Consider the following 22,005-nt stretch of genomic DNA (forward strand, 5'->3'; position numbering starts at 1 on the left):
GGCACAAGTGCTTCCCAGGTGACCACTGCATTTGTGCACATTATGGAAAGCAAATACAACTTCACTTTATTCCAGACCAACAAAATGCAGTATCTGCAAACATGATCATCCCTTCGTACATTGTTATCTACTCGAAGACTGACACCCCTCTGAATCCATCCATTGTGAATCCAGCCAGCTGTCCGTCACACCCCTCCCCATGCTTTCGTCCTCCGTGGTGCCTCCCAAAATACACAGACCGACGTGAGCCAGGAAGCATGCTGAAGAAATCGCTGTTTCTACTTTATACACGTAATTGATGGTAAATGTCATCTGATGTAAGTCTGGCAATAAAAATGCAGTGAAGCTTAACTATTCAGTAAGGTTTTGGTTTGAATTTGAGCTGCCACTCAAAAAGTGTCAGAGCAATGTTGCCCACTTACATTACAGAAGCGGCATGGACTCAGACATGCACCAACGGGGATGGGCAACAGGAAATGAAAGAGGCACGTAGTTAGCTAGACAATGTAAAGGTTACTTTTATAATCAAATTTTCCTTACAAAGAAATTAGGTATTTTCCCCTTTAAGTTTCAGAGGGTAAGTGCCCTTAGAAAAATCACCAAATAAGCCAGACTTTGTCCCCTGTATGTTTGTTTCCCTTCCTCCCACCCTCTTGCTCAGGCTTCATAACAAAATACCACAGATGGGGCAGCTTAGACACGGAACTTTATTTTCCTACAGCTCTGAAGGCTGGGAGTCCAAGCCCAAGGTGCCTGCAGGCCTGGTTCCCCTGAGGCCTCTCGCTCTGGGTCACAGATGACTGTCCTCTTGCTGTGCCCTCACGGGGCCTCTTCCCTGTGCGTGTGTATCTCTGGTGTCTCTCTCTTCTCCTTATAAGGGCACCAGTCATATGGGACTAGGGCCCCATCTATGACCCCATTTAACTTTAATCACCTCTTTGATAAAGGTCCTATTTCCAAAGCCAGTCACATTGGCAGGTAGGGCATCAGTCAATGAATTTGGGGGAAACACAGTTCTGTCCATAGCAGGTACCCTATATTCTAGTTCTCTCTTCACTCTCCCTACCTGACACCCTGTCTGGGTACTTAGGCAGAAGTATAGTAGATCCACTTTCTTTACTTGCAAACATGTAGACATCTGTTAGAGAAGTGGTTCCCAACCTTCTTTTGGTCACGTCCCACCTAAGCATCTCTAAAATCCTGATGCCCCCCGCCCCACATCCCCCGTGACATAGAATTCCTATTACTCAAAAAGTGAACTCCTGTTCACATAGAGGAAGCCTAAAAGGCTATTAACTTGGTCTAAACAAGCTTCCAAAGAACATGGCACCCATGAAAGAGAAAAATAAAAGATCAAAAGGACAGTTGAAATACTGAGAAAGAAATCACTAAGAAATTGTTAAAAAATAATAATATGAAGTGATATGAAAAAATAGCAAATACAGTTTCAAAACATAATAGAGCACTGAAATGCATAAATATGTCACAATATATATTTATATACTGTATATGAGGCCCCTAGAACCATAATAACTGCAAAAAATTCATGGTTAATAACTCATTCTCTAATTGCCCCCCTTAAAAATCAAATTGCCTGCCTCCCCTGTGGGGCATGTGCCCCACGTTGGGAACCACTGTGTTAAAGGTTTATATACATTTCAGTTGGGTTTCAAATCTTACACAAAAGAAGGAACTTTGATCTCCACCAATAAACAAAGTCTAGAGCTAAGGACAGAACTGGAGTTAGAATCCTCAGGCCATGAGAGTCAGAAAGTAAAAAGCAGTGTGATGAGAGTTATAATCTTAAACCTAGAGTTGGAAAAGTAAAGTCTTTTTCTCTGCCATCCATTTAACCCTTTCCATATTCATAAATATTAAAAATAAAACTGAAGAGAAACGCCATTTTTTATTCCCAGGTCTCCTTGAGTTTCTCACTGGTGGTTTATTTGTATAGGTATAGAGACTTTCTCAGAGTAGTTTGGGCCTCAAACTTTTAGGTGGGCATTTCCAAAACCCTAGACACCATCCCCAGCTGTGGCATTCAGTAGAGAGCAGGTACTGCCTGGAGTGCATCCAGTGGGCACTGCCTTGCCCGCCCTGCAGGCTCCCCCTGCTGGTCAAGCACGCCATCACAGGCTGGTGTCGACCAGTTGGCCAGGCTGCTGGAGCACTTGCTTCCTTCTGTTTATAGCATTGAGAACTTTCTTCCTGGGACCCAGCTGCATTTGTATGCTCTGAAGGTCCTCATCGGAGCAAAGCAACAGAGCTTCTAGATCAATCTGCTCTCTCATGAAAAACGGAAGGAATTGTTCCAGGTGGTGGGACTGCAGGAACACTTCCAGGGGTGTAGCGTCCCCCACGTCTTCCTCCCACTCTACCACATCCTCATCCCAAGGCAAGGCCTCTTCCAAGTTGTTTCCATCTCCCTCTTCATCAGCCTCTGCTTCCTCAGGCTGTGCTGCTCCTTGTCGCTGAAACAATTCACTGGACATTTTAAACTCCAACTCTCTCTTGTCGTCTGACATGTCTTCAGGACTCAATATTCTGTTCCTTCTAAAAACAATATTCCCTAGACCTGGACGACTGAGAATGGATTCGTGTTGCGCACAGCTGTCCTCTGCTGAGAGCTTCTCTCTGGACTCCCCTGAGAATGTGTCTTCTTCCTCCTCGCTGAACACTTCCATCACGTTCCTCTGCCCGTTTCGGCACCCCTTCCCTCCCTGCTCTGCTGTATCTTTATTCTTCTTGAACTGTATCTTGAAGGTGCCTTTAATGCCCTTAGACAGTGACCCAAATGTGCTGGAAGCAGACGCATTTGAAAGGGATGACCTGGAAAGAGTGCTCTTGGAAGAAGAGAGGGTCCCCGCTTCCTCCTTTCTGTAGGTGCGGGCCATCTTGTTCTGGTGCTTCTCCTGGAGCCGCTCACACTCTTTGATCTGCCTCCTGGCGTTCTTCTGAGCCTGCTCCTTCAGCCTGGTGACCTTCTTGGGGTTCATGATGTTCTGGGCAGTGGCTGCCTTATCCAGGAGAGCAACACATTCACTCTGCTCTCTGCTGGCAGCAGCATCCAGTGGGGACTGTAAATCATTGTCCAAGGCAAAGATGTTGGCACCAAAGTTGATCAGGAATGAGACGCAGTGGGCGTGACCATTGGAGGCTGCGTAATGTAGAGGAGTGTTTCCCCAGATGTCGCATCTATCAGGGTCCCCTCTAGAAGAGAAAATATCAAAATTACAGCTCATTGTTTCCTCTGAATATAAGGTCCTAATAAAGAAAGGAAGAAAGAACAGTGCTTGTTAACCCTGCCTTGGCATTGTTAGAAGATAACCACTGAAAGTCTAGGTATGTCCCATCCGGACATCACACGGCCAGAAACAGAAAGAGCCCATTTCTATCCTGGGTCTCATTTATTTTAAGCAAGAAAATATTTCCAAAACACTCCCTCAAAAAGCAACTTTCATGTCTCATTGGCCAGAATTGGTTCACATGCCTAATGAGAGGGAAAGAGAGCTGCGACATATAACTCAGATTAATTAAAATTTCTCCAGTAAATGTTTCACAACTGGCTCATCCAGGAAAACAATCAAAGCCCTGCTTTATAATGTGTGCCAATTTATGTGGTGTAAACACAGCCACCATAGTGAATTTCAAGCTACTTATGCAACATTCCTGGACATGGAATTTGGAGGATGTGCTGTAGCAGACCATTATATGTTATTCCCACCATGTAGATAGAATAGGCATGCATAATCTTAAGAGAAGAAATAATAGTAAAACAATTAGGAAATAAATCATTTTTAGTATTTTTAAATATAATTCTTTAAATTACGGGTTTATATAATTTTATTAACAATGTTTGTGTTTTACTCTCAAACTTCCCAGCAATTTAGCAGTCATCTTTCATGAGCTACTAAGAGCGGTTTCCAGCACACCAGTCCCCCGCTCCCCTGAGTCACAGAGCAAAGTAAAGCAGCCATTATTCACAGGAACATCGCCACCGATCCCTCACCTTACTTACTTCCATGCAATTACAGTGTCACACATGTGAAGAGTTTTGCAGTGTTTTAAGGTGGAATTGGGGGCACTAGTAGATGATATTCAGGCCAGAGACCCATTCCTGGTACAGAGATGGCCATGGTAGGTGCTCAGTGAAGATCTGTGAAGTCGATGCATGCCTACTGACGTCCTGCCCCGGTTACCCCACCCCACCCCGGGCTTGAGTTACAAACAGGCACAAATGGAAAGTAAGTGATACCTATTGTTGCCCATGGCCCTGGCCCCACATCACGCTGGGAATTCTGATAATACAGGTCTGAAGAGCCCCAGCCCAGACTTCCTAAATGAGAATCTGGATTCCCAGATTGCCAGCTCACTGCCAGGCTGAGAAGAGCTGTACTAGTTAATGTGGCCTAACCAGAGTCCAACAATTTGATGAGTCTGATTCCTAGCTCCCCTGTGGAAACCCTGGCCTCCTCATGCCTTTCAATTACGAGCATTTATACATTCACTGCCCCCTTCTCCCCGCCGCCAGCAACCAACCCAATCTTCATCGAGCAGGAAGATGAGGATAACTATCAGATGAGTGAAATGACCAAGAGCGGGTGATGGACCGCCCAGGGGCACACAGGCAGCACACCTGGGCTCCGGCACCACACAGTCATGCTTACACACCCAGCTTTCCTCCGTTCCCAGTGACAGGGCTTCAAGCTGTTCTAGGCTGTTTCCTCATCTGCAAATTGAGGATAATATTACCTACTCACAGAATCATTATGTGAATAAATTAATATGCAAATCATTAGAGAAGTGTTTTTTTTTTTCAGGTCCATCTATGCTGTTGCAAAAGGTAAAATTTTCTTCCTTTTTACAGCAGAGTAGGAGAGAGAGAGAGAGAGAGAGAGAGAGAGAGAGAGAAACATCGATGTGAGAGCTGAAAGGGGATCAAACCCGCTCACTAGGTGACAGACCAGCAGAGGACACTGGGCTCAGATGGACTAGAAAGTCCCAAACGTGAAAGTGGCCCAGCCTCATTTCGTGGAACAGCCTGCGGTCACCTTATCCCGCACAACAGAAGGCAGCAGCACCGAGGGCCAGACAGCAGGCCACCGATACCAATGGCGCCTGCAGCCCACAGCCTCCATGGCCAGCACTGATCGGCCTGAAGGACAACGAACTCTATCCAATCAGACTAGAACAGTTACATCCCCCAGCCTCCACCCTTTTCGATTTTTGCACATAAAATTCAACTCCAAGGACAGCGGAGGCTGAATCCTAACCTTCCCAGGTGTGGCTCCATCCCCCTTCCCTCTAATAAATGCCCCTGTTGCTTGCTGCATTCGCCTAATTCCAACCCACGACCTTTTGGTGTATGGGATGATGCTCCAACTAGTTGAGCCACCCGGCCGGGGCAAGGCCTGTGTCTTTTTGTCCTTCATGGCATCTACATCTCCTGGCAGGAGTGTCAAACTCAGCCTGAAGACGCGGAGCGGGTGGTGTGAGAAGGGAACAGGGCCAGCTTTGTCCTTCCAAGCTCCCTCTAGGAAGACGGCCGGTGCTCAGCCGTGGCTGAGTGCCACTTGGAAAAAGCAGGCACAGTATTGCCAGAACTTCCAGTTTCAAGCCAGAAATCCAGGATTTCATGAGAAACTTTTTGATTTTTAAATGTTGGCTCAGATTTAAAAGGAAAGGACAGTGAAGTCCAAATAAAACTATCTCTGGGCTACAGCCAGCCTGTAAACTGGCAGCTGGCAACCTCCTCACGGGGTGACTGACTGCCACAGGTGGGGAGCCCAGAGTGTTCTTACACACGAGCAGAGTGCACGGAGCTGTACAGAGGAGGGGAAGGAAGTATTAGATGACACAGTTGTGTTGGGTGGTTGCTTCCCAGGGGCTCTGGGCACGGCCTGATTTACTTGTCTTGAACCAAAGGAAGCCTCTCAACAGCAGTGCAGTTATTGCTGTAACTAAACACCACATTTAAAGGACAAAGCGATGAAGACATTACTATAAATATAACAAAACACACTGATTACTTTATCTGCAATTAGTCTTGGGATTGGAGAAATTACAAAAGAAATTATTGAGAGGAGTGAGTGGTGGTGGGATGTTAAAGGGTATTAAGAAGCTTGGGTTAGCCCTAGCCGGTTTGGCTCAGGGGTTGGCATTTCTGTCTGCAGATTGGTGGCTTTCGGGTTCACTTCTGATCAAGGGCATGTACCTCCTCGGTTACAGCCTCAATTCCGGCTGGGGCGTGTGTGGGAGACAGCCAATTGATGTGTCTCACATCAATGTTCCTCTCTCTCTGTCTCGCCTCCCCCCTTCCTCTCTTTCTAAAAATCAATGGGAAAAAAATATCCTCTGGTGAGAATTAACAAAAAACATTTTTCTTATAAAAGAAGCTTGGGTTAAATCTACACACTTCAAGCCACAGAGTAGTGGAATTTTCCATTTCAAGGGATCTTCAATGATCCTTTTAAGATAGAAGTAACATGAAGAAAACCTGCGGTGGTTGCAAATATGAATCTTCTGCCCCAGCTGGTTTCGCTCAGTGGATAGAGTGTCGGCCTGCAGACAAAAGGGTCTGAGGTTTGATTCTCGCCAAGGGCACATGCCCGGGTTGTGGGCTTGATCACCCCCCTACTACAGGGCATGCAGGAGGCAGCCAATCCGTGATTCTCTCTCATCATTAATGTTTCTATCTTTCTATCTCTCTCCCTTCCTTTTTGGAATCAATAATAATTAAAAAGAGGTCTTCTGTTAAGAATATTTTGAATGCAAAATTCCAGGTTTACAGATGAAGCCGTCAGTAGCGACTCACGCCCCAGTGCATCTCAGTATGTCCACTTGAAGAAATCCTACTGACAGACCACCTTCCAAATGGATGTGCAACTGACATCAAAACAGTTTCCAGTGACAGGTTCCTGGGGTCTTCAAACTCAGTCTTTGTCGTTCAACCCCGGTGTCTATATAAATATAAATTCTCCATGAAATCATTATATACACATCCAGGCAGGTGTTCACAAACGGGCCCCACCTCATGAGTCCAAAATTGATATTACATGGTTTCTTGTGGACACATTTAGTCATGTTGATTTTTTTCCTATCTCCCCTTTTTTTCTAAAAGAGAAACTCACTGAAAAGATTTTTAAATAACCATATTTTGCCCTTGGATTTTGGTAGATCAGTACATTGGGGCAATACTTTTTACAGCTGGATTGCTCCTATTGTCACTAAATAGGCAATTTGCTTATATTAAATTACTATGAACATTTGTTCCATTTCAACTTCCCCTTGAAAGTCGACTTGATTTTGTGTGAATTTCTTTCTCAGAAAAAAAAAAAATCATTCTTTCAAAGACATTTTTCCACATAAGAAGGAATATTAAGACTCACTAATAATCAAAGAAATTCAAATGAAAACAAACCCTACTCTGTATGCACCTATCAGATAGGCAGTGATTAAGAATAGGAGTCCAGCCCTGACCTGTTTGGCTCAGTGGATAGAGCATCGGCCTGCGGACTGAAGGGTCCCGGGTTCGATTCCGGTCAAGGGCATGTACCTTGGTTGCGGGCACATCCCCGGTAGGGGGTGTGCAGGAGGCAGCTGATCGATGTTCCTCTCTCATCGATGTTTCTAACTCTCTATCCTTCTCCCTTCCTCTCTGTAAAAAATCAATAAAATGTATTTTTTAAAAAAATAATAGCAGTCCTGCTGGGCATGAGGTGGGGACAGACACAGCTGGAGGACACATAAAGGCCTTCTGTTCCAGGCCAGCATGTGCCACAGCCTCTAGCACAGGGCATGCTCTTGAATCAACAACTTGCCTCTAAGAATTTATCCTAAGGGAATACCAGATCCTCGTGTAAAGATAAATGTCAAGGATGTTTGTCCTAAGTTATTTATAAAAAAGATTGGATTTAAGCTAAACATCATGAACAAGCAACTGATTAACTAAATTATGAGGAAATCATAAAACAAACCATGAAGCCATTAAAAATAGGCAGGATCTCGACTCTTTAAGTGCAAGTGGTCCATGATGTGTTGCCAAATAATGAGGAGCAGGTTTTAGAAGAGTTTGTATAACATGATGGCCCTTCTCATGGGGAATATACATGTATGAGCCTGTTCTCACAGGGAGAAGACTGGCAGAACATCCATTCAAATGTCGATGACTGTGAGGATTGATGTGGTTTTTATTTTATTAAATGTATCTTTCCAATATGATATGAAATGTTACAATAAGTAGTTTTCCTTTAAAATCAGAGAGGAAGGAAACATTTCCATTTTAGAAAATGAAACAAAACTAAAATAATTCATGAACATTTTAAAAACAAAATAACATTTTGTGTAATTGGGACCATCTTTCCAGTATAGAATGACATGTGTAATTATTACTTTCCATCATTAAATTTAACTAAGAAAGCAAAACAGTTTTTTGTTTTTTTTTAATAAAGGCAGAGTTTGGATATTAATGGTCACCACATGGTCTCAGTTGGGTAGTGACAGATAAACACTGAAATCATCAGACTGGAATAGACCTCAGTGACTGATTAACTTCTAAATTCAATTTTTAATTGGTTTCCCATTTTAGCTCCCTTAAATCTAATTGGCAATTGGATCTCATACAGGTTCCTGAAGATTGGCTATGGTCAAAATGTGAGGTGACTTAGGAAAACCCTCAAAAAACATTTTTTTCAGCCTATACCGGGCCAACTTCACACAACCAGTCTTAAATGCTTCTGGGAGAAGGAAGCAAAATCTGAGATGTGCTAGACCAATCAGAAGACAAGAGTTGAGAAGGAAGAACTAGAAGAAGTAGGGCCAGAAGAATTTGTTTGCCCACAGTGTTTAATAAATACAACTTAACGGGCTGGATTTTGAGATTGCATTGAGAGAAATTACCTTGTCAAATAAATGGGAAAAGGATGAATTGTATAGCAAATTGTGTTGGGATAAGTGATTAACTACTTGGGGAAGGTATAGTGAGATCAAAACCTCAAGCCTTAAATCAAAATAAAGAATATATGAATTAAGTATTCAAAATAAATAACTTAATAAAATAAATAAAACTTAAAAACTGCTAAAAACATGTTTTCATTTATATTTAAAATATTTGCCAAAACCGGTTTGGCTCAGTGGATAGAGTGTCAGCCTGCGGACTGAAAGGTCCCAGGTTCGATTCCGGTCAAGGGCATGTACCTGGGTTGCGGGCACATCCCCAGTAGGAGATGTGCAGGAGGCAGCTGGTTGATGTTTCTCTCTCATCGATGTTTCTAACTCTCTATCTCTCTCCCTTCCTCTCTGTAAAAAATCAATAAAATATATTTTAAAAAATATATATTTGTTGTAAAAATGTGAATTATGAATTGTGAAAATATTTGCAACATCATGACAAAAGACTGGTATTATAACTTTAAAAATAATTTTTTATGAATCGATGAGAAATGTTGAAGATCTCAATAAAAACATGGGACAAGCCCTAGCTGGGCTTGCAGGTTCCCTCCCCGCCCTGGTTGGGGCACATGCGAGAGGCAACCAAATGATGTGTCTCTTTCACATCAATGTTTCTCTCTCTCTCTCTCTCTCTCTCTCCCTCACTCCCTTTCTCTCTCTCTGAAAAGTAATGGAAAAAATTGTTTAAAAAGTGGGAGAAGGTTATACACACACAGTTCATAAAAGTACAAATATGGCCACTAAACATAAAAAGAATTTTCAACTTCACTAGTAACCAAGGAAAGGAGCATTAAAGCCACCATGATATATCATTTTGGACCCATGATATTGACAAAAATGTGTACTTACTTTCTAAAGAATAATTTGTCAATATACACAAAAAACTATTTAAATTGTGCACATGCCAATTTAAATCTTACTTTGGAGAAGTTATCCTCAAGAAAATGAGAGCAAAGATTTATGTACAAATGTACTCATCACAGCAGAGTTTAAATAATGGGAAACAGATTATTTATCCAAAAAAGAGACTTAGTAAGAAATATATTTATTGCCTTGAATAACAAGTCCCTAAAAATTAAATTATAAAAGAATGTATAGTCACAGAGAAAAATTATCATTATATACTGAGGGTTAAAAAAATAGGATGCTACCAAAAATGTATACTTAGATATCATTTTTTGTGTGGGTGTGTGTATAAATATACACACATTTATACAATACCTTTACATGTATATTTATATACACTACTAGAGGCCTGGTGCTCAAAAATTTGTACACTCGCGGGGATGGGGGTCCCTCAGCCCGACCTGTGCCCTCTCACAGTCTGGGATCCCTCGGAGGATGACCACCTGCTGGCTTAGGCCTATTCCCTGGGGGATTGGGCCTAAGCTGGCAGTCAGACATCCCTCTGGCAGCCCGGAAGCCCTCGGGGGATGTCCACTTGCCAGCGGGGAGCAGGCCTAAGCTGCAGTCGGACATCCTTAGTGCTGCTGAGGAGGTGGGAGAGGCTCCCACCACCACCGCTGTACTGGCAGCCATCAGCCTGGCTTGTGGCTGAGCAGAGCTCCCCCTGTGGGAGCACACTGACCACCAGGGGGCAGCTCCTGCATTGAGCATCTGCCCCCTGGTGGTCATTGTGTGTCATAGTGACCAGTCATTCCCAGTCTTTCTGCTGTTAGGGTCAATTTGCATATTACCCTTTTATTATATAGGAGTGCCTGGCCAGCCTGGGTGAGGGGCTGATGGCTGTTTTCAGGCTGGCCACAGCCCCTTCAGTGTGGGGATCCCCACTGGGTTGCCTGGCCATCCTGGGTGAGGGGCTGAGGGCTGTTTGCAGGCTGGCCACAGCCCCTTCAGGGTCGGGGGTCCTGCTGCGGTGCCTGGCCAGTCTGGGTGAGGGGCTGAGGGCCATTTTCAGGCTGGCTAAGCCTCCCAATGAGGATCCTCACACCATGAGAGTGTGGCCAGCCTTAGTGAGGGGCTGATGGCTGTTTGCAGGCTGGCCACAACCCCCAGCCACCCAAGCTCCCAGTGGGGATTTATTTGTCTTCTATAATTGAAAATTTGTTGCTATGAGAGGAGGCCACAGCCGGCTCAGGGCAGGTGGCAAGCTTGGCTTCCTCCATCGCCTGGGCAACCAAGCCTCCTGCTTGCTCCAGCTCCATGGCTGCTGGCCGCCATCTTGGTTGGGTTAATTTGCATATAGTTGTTCTGATTGGCTGGTGGGCGTGGCTTAGGGCATAGCGAAGGTACAGTCAATTAGCATCTTTGTCTTTTATTAGTGTAGATATATATTATACTAGAGGCCTAGTGCATAAAATTTGTGCACTGGGGAGGGTGTGGGGTGTGTCCCTCAGCCCACCCTGCATCCTCTTCAATTTGGGACCCCTCAGGGGATGTCCAACTGCCAGTTTAAAACTGGCAGTCAGACATCCCTTTCACAATCCAGGACTTCTGGCTCCCAACTGCTCACCTGCCTGCCTGATTGCCCCTAAACGCTTCTGCCTGCCAGCCTGATCACCCCCTAACCACTCCCCTGCCAGCCTGATCGATGCCTAACTGCTCACCTGCCGGCCTGATCACCCCTAACTGCCCTCCCCTGCCGGCCATCTTGTGACTACATGGGGGTGGCCATCTTGCGCAAGGGCGTGATGGTTAATTTGCATATTACCTCTTTATTATATAGGATATACAACATACAACTGTTAATAGCATGACATTATACAACATTTTTCTTTTATAATTTGTGTGCATATATATGGTTTATTTTCTGGGTTCAGCTTAAGTTACATTTGTCATAAATAAAGACCAGCAGAATAATGAGCGTAAGATAATGTTTTAGGCATACCAAAGGAGAGAGACAGAGATGGATAGGGAGAGAAGGAGGGAGGGTGGGTGGGAGGGAGGAAGGGAGAAAGAGAGAAAGAGGGAGAGAGAGAACCTAGGCATTGCCGTTGCCATTTAAATTGGACCTCAAAGGGAGCAAGGGCTTCCGGTTGTGAAGGAGCTGCCATCGTGCGTTTGGAGCAGAGGTGGAACACTCTGAGTAGAGGAGGAATTTTGGGAGAGGGGAGAGCTGGCAGGGTGTTATGATCCGGAGAACACTGATTGATGGGGGTGGGGCAGGGTGTCATCAGCAGAAGGGATGGGAAAGCGCCATTCCACTGACTTCCTCATTCAGTTCTCAACTCAGAAACTCTGCCCACTGCCTTTGGTTCTTCTAATTTTTCCTAAAGTGCCCTACTTCAATAAAGGGTGCCAACACTCCCAAGATGTTGAAGCCAGAACCTGGGGCCTTGATCCTCCTGCTCCTTTATCCACCTGCCCAACAGGGAATCATAATGAGTTGTACATTTAAACTGCCATCAAATCCATCCATATCTCCCATTAGCACTGCTCTACCCTTGCTCATCTCTCATCTAGACCATTAAGAGAGTCCAGGCTTTCTCTCTCATGGCTGCACAGCTGCCTGAGCAAATCTGGCAAACACAAATCTACCTGGCGCGGCCCTGTGCAGACCCATGGCAATGCTGCCTGTGCCCCGCACAGAGTTTACAAGGCTCTTGTGATCTGCTCTTGTCTCTTACCACTTGGCCTCTCTCACTCAAGCCATGACCAGCCATACTCAACTTCTTCGGTTCCGAGAATGCACAGTGCTCTCACGTGGAACACTCCTCCTTCCACCTTTATTTGGCCAGCTCCTTCTCTTCCTTCAAATCCCAACTGAAATGCTCCAGAAAAGCCTTTGCTCACCCGCTTTGTAGCACATATCATACATGACTTAATTTCTGTCTTCCTCTCTCCAATCCGATCACCATGAGGACAATATGTGTCTCTTGTTGACTGCAGCATCCCCAGCAGCTAGCAGAATGGCTGACACATAGCTGACATGTATAAATAAACAAGTGTTGAATTGAAATAAACTCACTGGGCTCCTTTGTTCACACTTTTTTCTTTCTTTACCCCTCTTGGGTTATGGTTGCCAACACAGCCTGGCCCCTCTGTTAACATGCAGAAGAAAAGAGCTAGCTGGCTCTGAGCTAGAATCTGTAGGGAGGCGGGAGGGGGTGTGCATGGATGTGTCTGACTGCCAGAGAGGTGATGAAGGTAAGACAGACTTAAGGTCTCTTTTACAGCTTGTAAAGTCAGCAACTTCATCTAAGAATCATGGACCCGCCCTAGGTTTAAGAGTTAACAGAAGGCTATGGGATTTTAATGGCAGAGATAAAAAAATAAAATGACATCATTGGTTCCAGTCAGGGTTGACATCTTAACACCAAGTAAAACAGTGATCTCTTTGTCAAAGGGGCAACCATTTATATTATGGACAACATTTTTTTAAGGCACAGAATTAAAATATCCTTCCCATGAGGGTGAAAACATGCCTTAGAGTTCAGGGTTTCTCCCCTGTATGCGGCTCACAGAGGACGAGCCTGCCCCACGTTGCCAGTTCTCAGTGAGTAAAGAGAGCATCTCCAGGCAATGTTCCCCCTTTCTCCAGAAAGACAATTGTTTAGTCTAGAAGGAGGTAAAGTATTTTCACTGAGTTCCCTGCTCTTGCTGCTGGTCTGCCAAATCCTACGGAAACAGTTTCCCGGGGAAACTCCAGGCTGCACTCACCCTCGGCTGCAGATGATCTCCAGGGCTTCCAGGTTCCCGTGGTAGGCGGCCAGGAGTGTGGGCGTCATGCCATCCTCATCAGAGAGGTTCAGATCCCTCCTGGTCGCCTCTTTCAGAAGTTCCAGGTAGCTGTCACTGGCAGCTTGGTGGTAGCGAGAGGACATGTTTCCTGCTCACCGACGCTTGGCCAGGTATCACCTCCAGGCAGAGCAGGATGTTGGTGGAGCAGCCTTTCTACAAAGCTGGTTAATCAGTGACAAGGAAGAGTGTCACCCAGGGCAAAGCTCACTGCAGCCTCCCTCCTGGAAGGCAGCCAGAAACACTGATGGCACTGAACTTGGACTCTTTCTTTCCAGAATGGCCATGACGTTAAATATTGAAGACTGCTGTGTTCATCTTGAGTGTTTTGGGGACACATTTAATTTTTGAATTTCCATGAACAAGTCTTGAATATAATATTGGTTATCTAGGCTTAGAATGTTGAAAATAATTGCCAAAAAATTCAGAACTAGTTTAGGGAACTAAACTAGTTTGCCTGGGGAGGCCTATTTTTAGAGCTGTTTTATTGAGGTTCAATTTACATACTGTGAAACTCATCCATTTTAAGTAGACAATTCAATGATTGTTAGTAAATTTACAGAGTTGTGTAATTATCACCATAATCCAATTTTAGGACATGTCCATCACCCCAAAATCTCCCTTATGCTCACTTATAGTCAATCCTCATTCCCACTCCCAGCTCAAGAAAGCACCGATCTGCTTTGTGTCTCTATAATCTTGCTTTTCATGGGAATTCCCTATAAACGGAATCATAAAATATACAGTGTTTTTTTAAACATGTATTGAACTACATTTTTAGATTTTTAAAAATACATTCTTTTTTTTTCTTCCAACTTTATTTTGTATTGGTGTCAGTTGTACACCTTAGTGTTTAGACAATCATGTACTTTACATAGTACTCCCATCAATTGGTGCCATAGTTATCACAATATTATTGATTATATTCCCTACCAGTATGTTTTACTTACATCTCCATGACTACGTTGTCACTACCAATTTGAACTTCTTAATCCCTTCACCTCTTTCACCCAGTCCCCCAGTGTCCCTCCCTTCTGGCAACAACCAGTTCACTCTCTGTGTCCATGAATCTGTTGCAATTTTATTCATTTATTTTGTTCTTTAGATTCCACATATAATTGAAACCATATGGTATTTGTTTTCCTCTAACTTGTTTTACTGAGCATAGTACCAGGTCCATCCATACTGTCGTAAATGGTAAGATTTCATTCTTTTTTATGGCCCACTCATCTATTAATGGTCACTTAGGTTGCTTCCATGTTTTGGCTATTATAAGAAATACTGCAATGAACATAAAGGTGATATATTCTTTCCAATAAAATAAGTGTTTTAAGTTTCTTTGGACAAATCTCCAGAAGTGGAATCGCTGGATCATAAGACAGTTCCATTTTTAATTTTCTTAGGAAACTCCATACCGTTTTCCACAGAGGCTGCACCAGTCTGTATTCTCACCAACAGTGCATGAGGGTTCCCTTTTCTCCACATCCCCACCAACACTTATCATTTGTGGATTTATTCATGATAGCTATTCTGACAGGTGTGAGGTGATTTTAATTTGCATTATGGGTTTAATCTCATTGTGGTTTTAATTTGCATGTCTCTGACATCAAGCATCTTTTCATATGTCTAGTGGCCATCTGTATGTTCTCTTTGGAGAAATATTTGCTCAGGTTCCTCGCCCATTTCTTAATTGTATTGTTTGTTTGTTTATCTTTTTGTTTGTTTTTGGTGTTGAGTTGTAAGCGTTCTTTATAAATTTTGCATATTAACCATTTATCAGATGTATCATTGGTGAACATGCTCTCCCATAAGGCTATCTCTTCCCTTTGTTGGTTTTCTTTGCTGTGCAAAAATATTTTAGTTTGCTGTAGTCCCATTCATTTATTTTATCATTTGTTTCCCTTGCCCAAGGAGATATGTCAGAAAAAATATTGCTATAGAAATGTCCGAGATACTGCCTATGTTTTCTTTTAGGATTTTTATGGTTTTGAGTCTTACATTTAGGTTTTTAATTCATTTTTAGTTTATTCTTAAATATGGTGTGAAGAGGTGATCTAGTTTTATTTTTTATTTCTTTGCAGGTATCTGTCCAGTATTTACAACACCATTTATTGAATAGATCATCTTTACCCCATTCTATGTTCTTGCCTCCGTTGTCAAATATTAATTGACCACATAGGTGTGGGTTTATTTCTGGGCTCTCTAGTCTGTTCCATTGATCTGTATGTCTGTTTTTATGCCAGTACCATGATGTTTTGATTACTATGTCCCTATAGTATAGTTTGATAACAGGTAGCAGGAAACCTCCAACTTTGTTGTTCTTTCTCAATACTGCTGAGCTATTCAGGGTTTTCTTATGGTTTCATATACATTTTTGGACTGTTTCTAGTTCTGTGAAATACACCATTGGTATTTTGACAGGAATTGCATTGACTCTATAGATTGCCTTGGGTAGTATGAATATATTAATGATATTAATTTTTTCTATCCAGGGACATGGAATATTTGTATCTTCTTCTATTTCTTTCTTCAGTGCCATATAATTTTCTGAGTTCATGTCTTTTACATCCTTGATGAAATTTATTCCCAGGTATTTTTTTATGGAATTGTAAATGGGGTTGTTTTCTTAGTTTCCCTTTCTGATAGTTCATTATTGTTATATAAAAATGCAACCAATTTTTGAATGTTAATTTTCTATCCTGCTACTTTACTGAATTCATTTATCCATTCTAGTAGTTTTTTTTGGTGGAGTCTTTAGGATTCTCTCTATATAGTATAATGTCATCTGCAGATAATGAGAGTTTATTTCTTCCTTTCCAATTTGAATGCCTTTTATTTTTTCTTCTTGTCTGATTGCTGTAGCTAGGACTTCCAGTGCCATGTTGAATAAGAATGGTGAAAGCAGACATCCCTGTCTTATATCTGATCTTAAGGGAAACATTTTTAGTTTTACCCCATTGAGTATGAGGTTAGCTGTGGGTTTTTCATATATGACCTTTAAAATGTTCAGTTATGATGATAATTTTTATCATAAATGGGTGCTGGATTTTGTCAAATGCTTTTTTTCATCTCTTAATATGATCATGTGATTTTTATCCTTCATTTTGTTTATGTAGCATGTCACATTAATTGATTTTCAGATATTGTATCAACTTTGCATCCCAGGAATAAATCCCACTTGATCATGGTATATGATCTTTTTAATGTATTGCTGGATTCAGTTTGCTAATACTTTGTTGAGTATTTTTGCATCTACATTTATCAGGGATATTGGCCTATATATATTTCTTTCTTTGTAGTGTCTTTACCTTTTTTTGGAATGAGCTTGGAAGTCCTCCCTAAACTTGAATTTTTTGGAATAGTATGAGAAGGATCTGTTTTAGGTCTTCTTTGAATGTTTGGTAAAATTAATCTGTGAAGCCACCTAGTCCAGGACTTTTGTTTGCTGGGAGTGTTTTGAATACTGCTTTGATTTCATTAGTTGTAATTGATCTATTCAGATATCTTCTTTTAAAATTAAATCTTTATTGTTCAGATTATTACAGTTGTTCCTCTTTTTCCCCCCATAACTCCCCTCCACCCAGTTCCCACCCCACCCTCCGCCCTCACCACCCCCACTGTCCTCATCCATAGGTGCACGATTTTTGTCCAGTCTCTTCCTGCATCCCCCATACCCCTTCCCCCCCCCCCAAGAATAGTTAGTCCACTCCCTTTCTATGCCCCTGATTCTATTATAATCACCAGTTTATTCTGTTCATCAGGTTATTTATTCACTTGATTTTTTAGATTCACTTGTTGATAGATGTGTATTTGTTGTTCATAATTTTTATCTTTACCTTTTTCTTCTTCTTCCTCTTCTTAAAGGATACCTTTCAGCATTTCATATAATACTGGTTTAGTGGTGATGAACTCCTTTAGCTTTTCCTTATCTGTGAAGCTCTTTAACTGACCTGCAATTCTGAATGATAGCTTTGCTGGATAAAGTAATCTTGGTTGTAGGTTCTTGGCATTCATCACTTTGAATATTTCTTGCCATTCCCTTCTGGCCTGCAAAGTTTCTGTTGAGAAATCAGCTGACAGTCGTATGGGTACTCCCTTGTAGGTAACTGACTGTCTTTCTCTTGCTGCTTTTAAGATTCTCTCTTTGTCTTTTGCTCTTGGCATTTTAATTATGATGTGTCTTGGTGTGGTCCTCTTTGGATTCCTTTTGTTTGGGGTTCTCTGCACTTCCTGGACTTGGAAGTCTATTTCTTTCACCAGGTAGGGGAAGTTTTCTGTCATTATTTCTTAAAATATGTTTTCAATATCTTGCTCTCTCTCATTTTCTGGCACCCCTATAATTCGGATGTTGGTACGCTTGAAGCTGTCCCAGAGGCTCCTTACACTATCTTCATATTTTTGGATTCTTTTTTCATTTTGCTTTTCCGGTTGGGTGTTTTTTGCTTCTTCGTATTTCAAATCTTTGACTTGATTCTTGCAATCCTCTAGTCTGCTGTTGGAACTCTGCATAATATCCTTTCTTTCAGTCAGTGTATGCTTAATTTCTAGTTGGTCCTTTTTCATAACCTTGAGGGTCTCACTAGATTTCTTGAGGGTCTCACTACATTTATCGGCGGTCTCACCAGTCTTTTTGAGGGTCTTACTAAATTTATCAGCGGTTTCTAGAAAGTCCTTGAAAAACCTTAAAAGTGTGGTTTTGAACTCTATATCCAGTCGTTTGCTTTCCTCCATTTCTGTCATTTGTGTCCTGTTTCTTTGTCTCCGCATTTTGGCTGCTTCCCTGTGTTGGTAGAGTGGCTTTGTGTGCTAGGTGTCCTATAGGGCCCAGTGGCTCAGCCTCCCCAATTACCGGAGGTGGACACTCTTGGTGCACCCATTTGTGGGCTTTGTGCACAGTCTTGTTGTAGTTAAGCCTTGATTGTTGTAGGTATCACTGGGAGGAATTGACCTCTAGGCCAATTGGCTGTGAGAGTCAGCCGTGTCTACGGTGGGAGAACTTCTGTGCTGAAGACACACTTATGAGGCAAGACTTGCTTCAGTGGGGCTTTGGTGCTCACTGAGTCTGCCCCCTGAGTGTGTCCCTTATGGATCTGAGGAGTTGTAATTGGATGGTCCCACTCTGACCACTGGGTACACTGGCTCTTGGATCTAAATACTGACTTCTGCGCATGGGCCACTAAGTTTCAATTGCACTGTACATACGTGCCCACACGTGGTATTTTGTGGAAGAGCCACACTCAAGGGGCCAAAGAGTCGCATGTAGCTCGCAAGCCGCAGTTTGCCGACCACTGCCTTAGACTATCCTCATTAATTTTTTTTTCTTTTTTGCATCTCTGATGGGTGTTTTCCGCTAACAAATCACTGATCCGACCTTCTGCTTCATCTAGCCTTCAGTTAATTCCTTCTTGTGTATTCTTCATTTCAGATATTGTATTCTTCATTTCCGACTGGTTCTTTTTTATGGCATCTATGTCCTTTTTTATGCTGTATAAGTTTTCACTACATTTCTTGAGCATCCTTACAACTATTGTTTTGAACTCTGAATCTGGTAACTTGTTTATCTCCACTTTATTTAGTTCTTTTTCTGGGGATTTCTCCTGTTCTTTAATTTGAGACATGTTTCTTTGTCTCCCCTTTTTGGCTGTCTGCCTTGGTATGGTAGCCTTATGTAGTAGGTGTCCTGTGGGGCTCAAAAGGGCAGTCTTCCTTATTGCCTGAGGTAGGTGCTCCAAGAATGTCCCTTGTGTATGTCATGTGAGCCTTCCTATTGTAGCTGAGTCTTGATTATTGTTGGCCCATCCGTGAGCTGAATTACCTCTCTGGCTGTCTATGAGGATTGACCCTGAGCACAATGTATAAGCTGCTGTGTGGGGGGTTGACTCCACAAAGCTGAATTTGCCCAAATAGGTTCTGGTGTCTGCTGATAACTCCCTTTGTGTGTGTCACTTGTGGAGTTAATGGGGTCATACTCTCATGTGGTCTGAACCACTGGTTGTGTTTGTTCTGGGGCCCCTTAGAAGGGGATCTGGTGCCAGTGTTAGTCAATGTCAGGTGCTGCTTGTGACCAATCCTGGGCTGCCTATTTGAAGCTATTAAGCAACTCACAATTTATAACGGCCTCTTGGTGTGTTGGGAGAGGCATAGCTGCACACCAAATTGGTTTCCACCAGCATTGAGCCCAGGGACAGGTCAGCAAAGGGCCCAAGTCTTCCTGAGATCCACCTGCACCTATTAGCTACCTGCTAAGTTGTCATTGAAAGAGCCTCTGATAGTACAGGAGTTGCATAGGGAGGTTCTAGTGAGTCAGGAGATAGGGGCTAGTGGTGTTCGCCATATTGATACAGATTCAAATTCAGCACCAGTGCTGGGTTTGAGGCCACTCAACAACAGTCTCAGAGTACACTAAGGTCAGCTGCCACCTGTTGTGTGCCCGTGGACCTTTGTGGTGGAGCAGGGTCTCATGGAGTCATCAGGGTGAGGCCAGCAGTGTTCATCAGGTCCACACAGACCAAGATTTGACCTTGTGAAGGGAGGGCTCTGCACAAGAAGGTAGAAATGGTGCAGGATTTTGGGGGAAATTGGTTCTGCCCCATAGCCCCACCATTCAGTTTTTCCTAGAGTCTTTCCAAACCCACTGGAGCCTTCTGCGCCAGGGACCATGGTGGCACAGCCCACCGACAATACTCCCTGAGTGCAAGCTCAGAAGGGGGGCCACCTGGGGTTTGGAGAGTGACACTAATGGTTCTCTCCTGGTGGGGCTCATGGATCCCCTCTGGTCTGCAGGAAGCGGGGCTCTCCTGGGTATGTGGCAGTGGTGCTCAGTTCAGCTACTCCTGTCAGCGGGGACAGGGAGGTAGGACACCCCACACAGCTCCTCTGCTGTGCAGTGGGGAAAGGGCAGTGGTCTCCGCCCCAGAGCCACACACCTCTGTCTCTGATTCTCCCTGAGTTTGTTCAGAAAAGTCTATGCCATGGGCCCAGGCAGCAGATTCCTCCATTGGGCATGAGCTCTGCCAGGTGGGCTGACAGGGGGCTCAGGAGGATGGGGCTTGTGCAGTCCACCCAGGCTGATGCAATTTGAAAGAGAGTGCTCAACCCAGGCAAGATGGTATCTGTAGGCAGTGCCAGCATGCCCACAGAAGAGGGTCTCAGCACAGGGACCCTGGTGGCTGTCCCTTCAGCTCTCTTCTCAGAGCCACACAACTCAGTCTGTCTTCACAAGACTCTAATCTATTCTGAGCCACCCTGCCTCCATGGATCCCAGGGTGAGTGGCTGTGAATGAGATTTTGTGCACTGGCCCTTTAAGAGGGCACCTGGCTTTCACATAGACTCCTATCTCTCCCTGCCAAACAGAGGTTTTACAGCCTCTTCTGGGCTCTGTTGCTCTGGGCTGGGAACCCTGCATGTTTCTCAGGGAGGACTTTGTGACTGAGATATCCATCTGCAGCACGTGGGAATGGGGCCAGCCCTTTTCACTCCCACCCCTACCCCCACCCCCCACTTTCTCACCAGCCTCGATGTGGCTTCCTGAGTAAATCCTTGGTTATAAGACTTCTGTTCAGCTGGTCTTCAGTTGGTTATTCAGGTGGATTGCTCTATAATTTAGCTGGAATTACAATTCAGGCCTGGGAGGAGGTGAGTGTAACTTCCACCTGCTCTGCCACCATCTTCTTCTTCCACACATATATAGTATTTTGTGTCTTGCTTGTTTTTAAGCTTCACATAATTTTTGGAGGTTCATCCATGTTACAGCACGTAATAGTACTTCCTTCCTTCCTGCTCAGCAATACTCCACTCTGCTAATACCCCGAATTTCCTATTCTCATTCAGCCGCTGATGGACATTCGGGTTGTTCCACTTTGGGTTTTATAAGTAATGCTGCTCTGAACACTCACATCCAAGTCTTTGTGGACATGTCTTTTCATGTCCAAGGAGTAAAATTGCTATTGTATAGCAATTTGTATTTAACTTTTTAAGAAATTGCCAAACTGTTTCCCAAAGTGACTGTATCCCTTTACATGTCTCCAAATCGTCACAGCCCTTGCTATTGACTCTCATTTGTTTATGGCCATCCTAGTACATGTCAGATGGTAGCACTGTGGTCCAATGTGCATTTTCCCAATAAGTAGTGATGTTGAACACGTTTCAAAGTTCTTATTATCCATTCTTACATCTTATATTTAAATTCTTTGCTCATTTTTCATTTGGATTGTGTGGCTTATCATTATTGAGTTATAAGAGTTCTTTATATATTCTGGGTACAAATTCTTTATCATAAATATTTTGAACTGAATGAAAATGAAAACACAAAATATCAAAATGCATAGGATATAGTTAAAACAGAGTTTAGGGGAAAT

At 43.3% G+C, this 22,005-nt stretch overlaps 1 protein-coding gene across 1 annotated transcript; it reads right to left on the reverse strand.

The window, feature by feature from the left end:
* Window positions 1-688: 688 nt before the first annotated feature.
* On the reverse strand, window positions 689-13,761 carry ANKS4B (ankyrin repeat and sterile alpha motif domain containing 4B). The gene is made up of 2 exons (XM_070413705.1): window positions 13,570-13,761; window positions 689-3,210 (listed from the first exon to the last, which is right to left on the reverse strand). The coding sequence occupies exons 1-2, from the start codon at window positions 13,731-13,733 to the stop codon at window positions 2,130-2,132; spliced, it is 1,245 nt and encodes a 414-aa protein (XP_070269806.1). The 5' UTR covers window positions 13,734-13,761; the 3' UTR covers window positions 689-2,129.
* Window positions 13,762-22,005: the final 8,244 nt, after the last annotated feature.

Source organism: Myotis yumanensis, unplaced genomic scaffold (assembly GCF_028538775.1).
Source record: "Myotis yumanensis isolate MYYU_CA2020_CCGP unplaced genomic scaffold, mMyoYum1.0.hap1 SCAF_4, whole genome shotgun sequence".
Lineage (NCBI taxonomy): Eukaryota > Metazoa > Chordata > Mammalia > Chiroptera > Vespertilionidae > Myotis > Myotis yumanensis.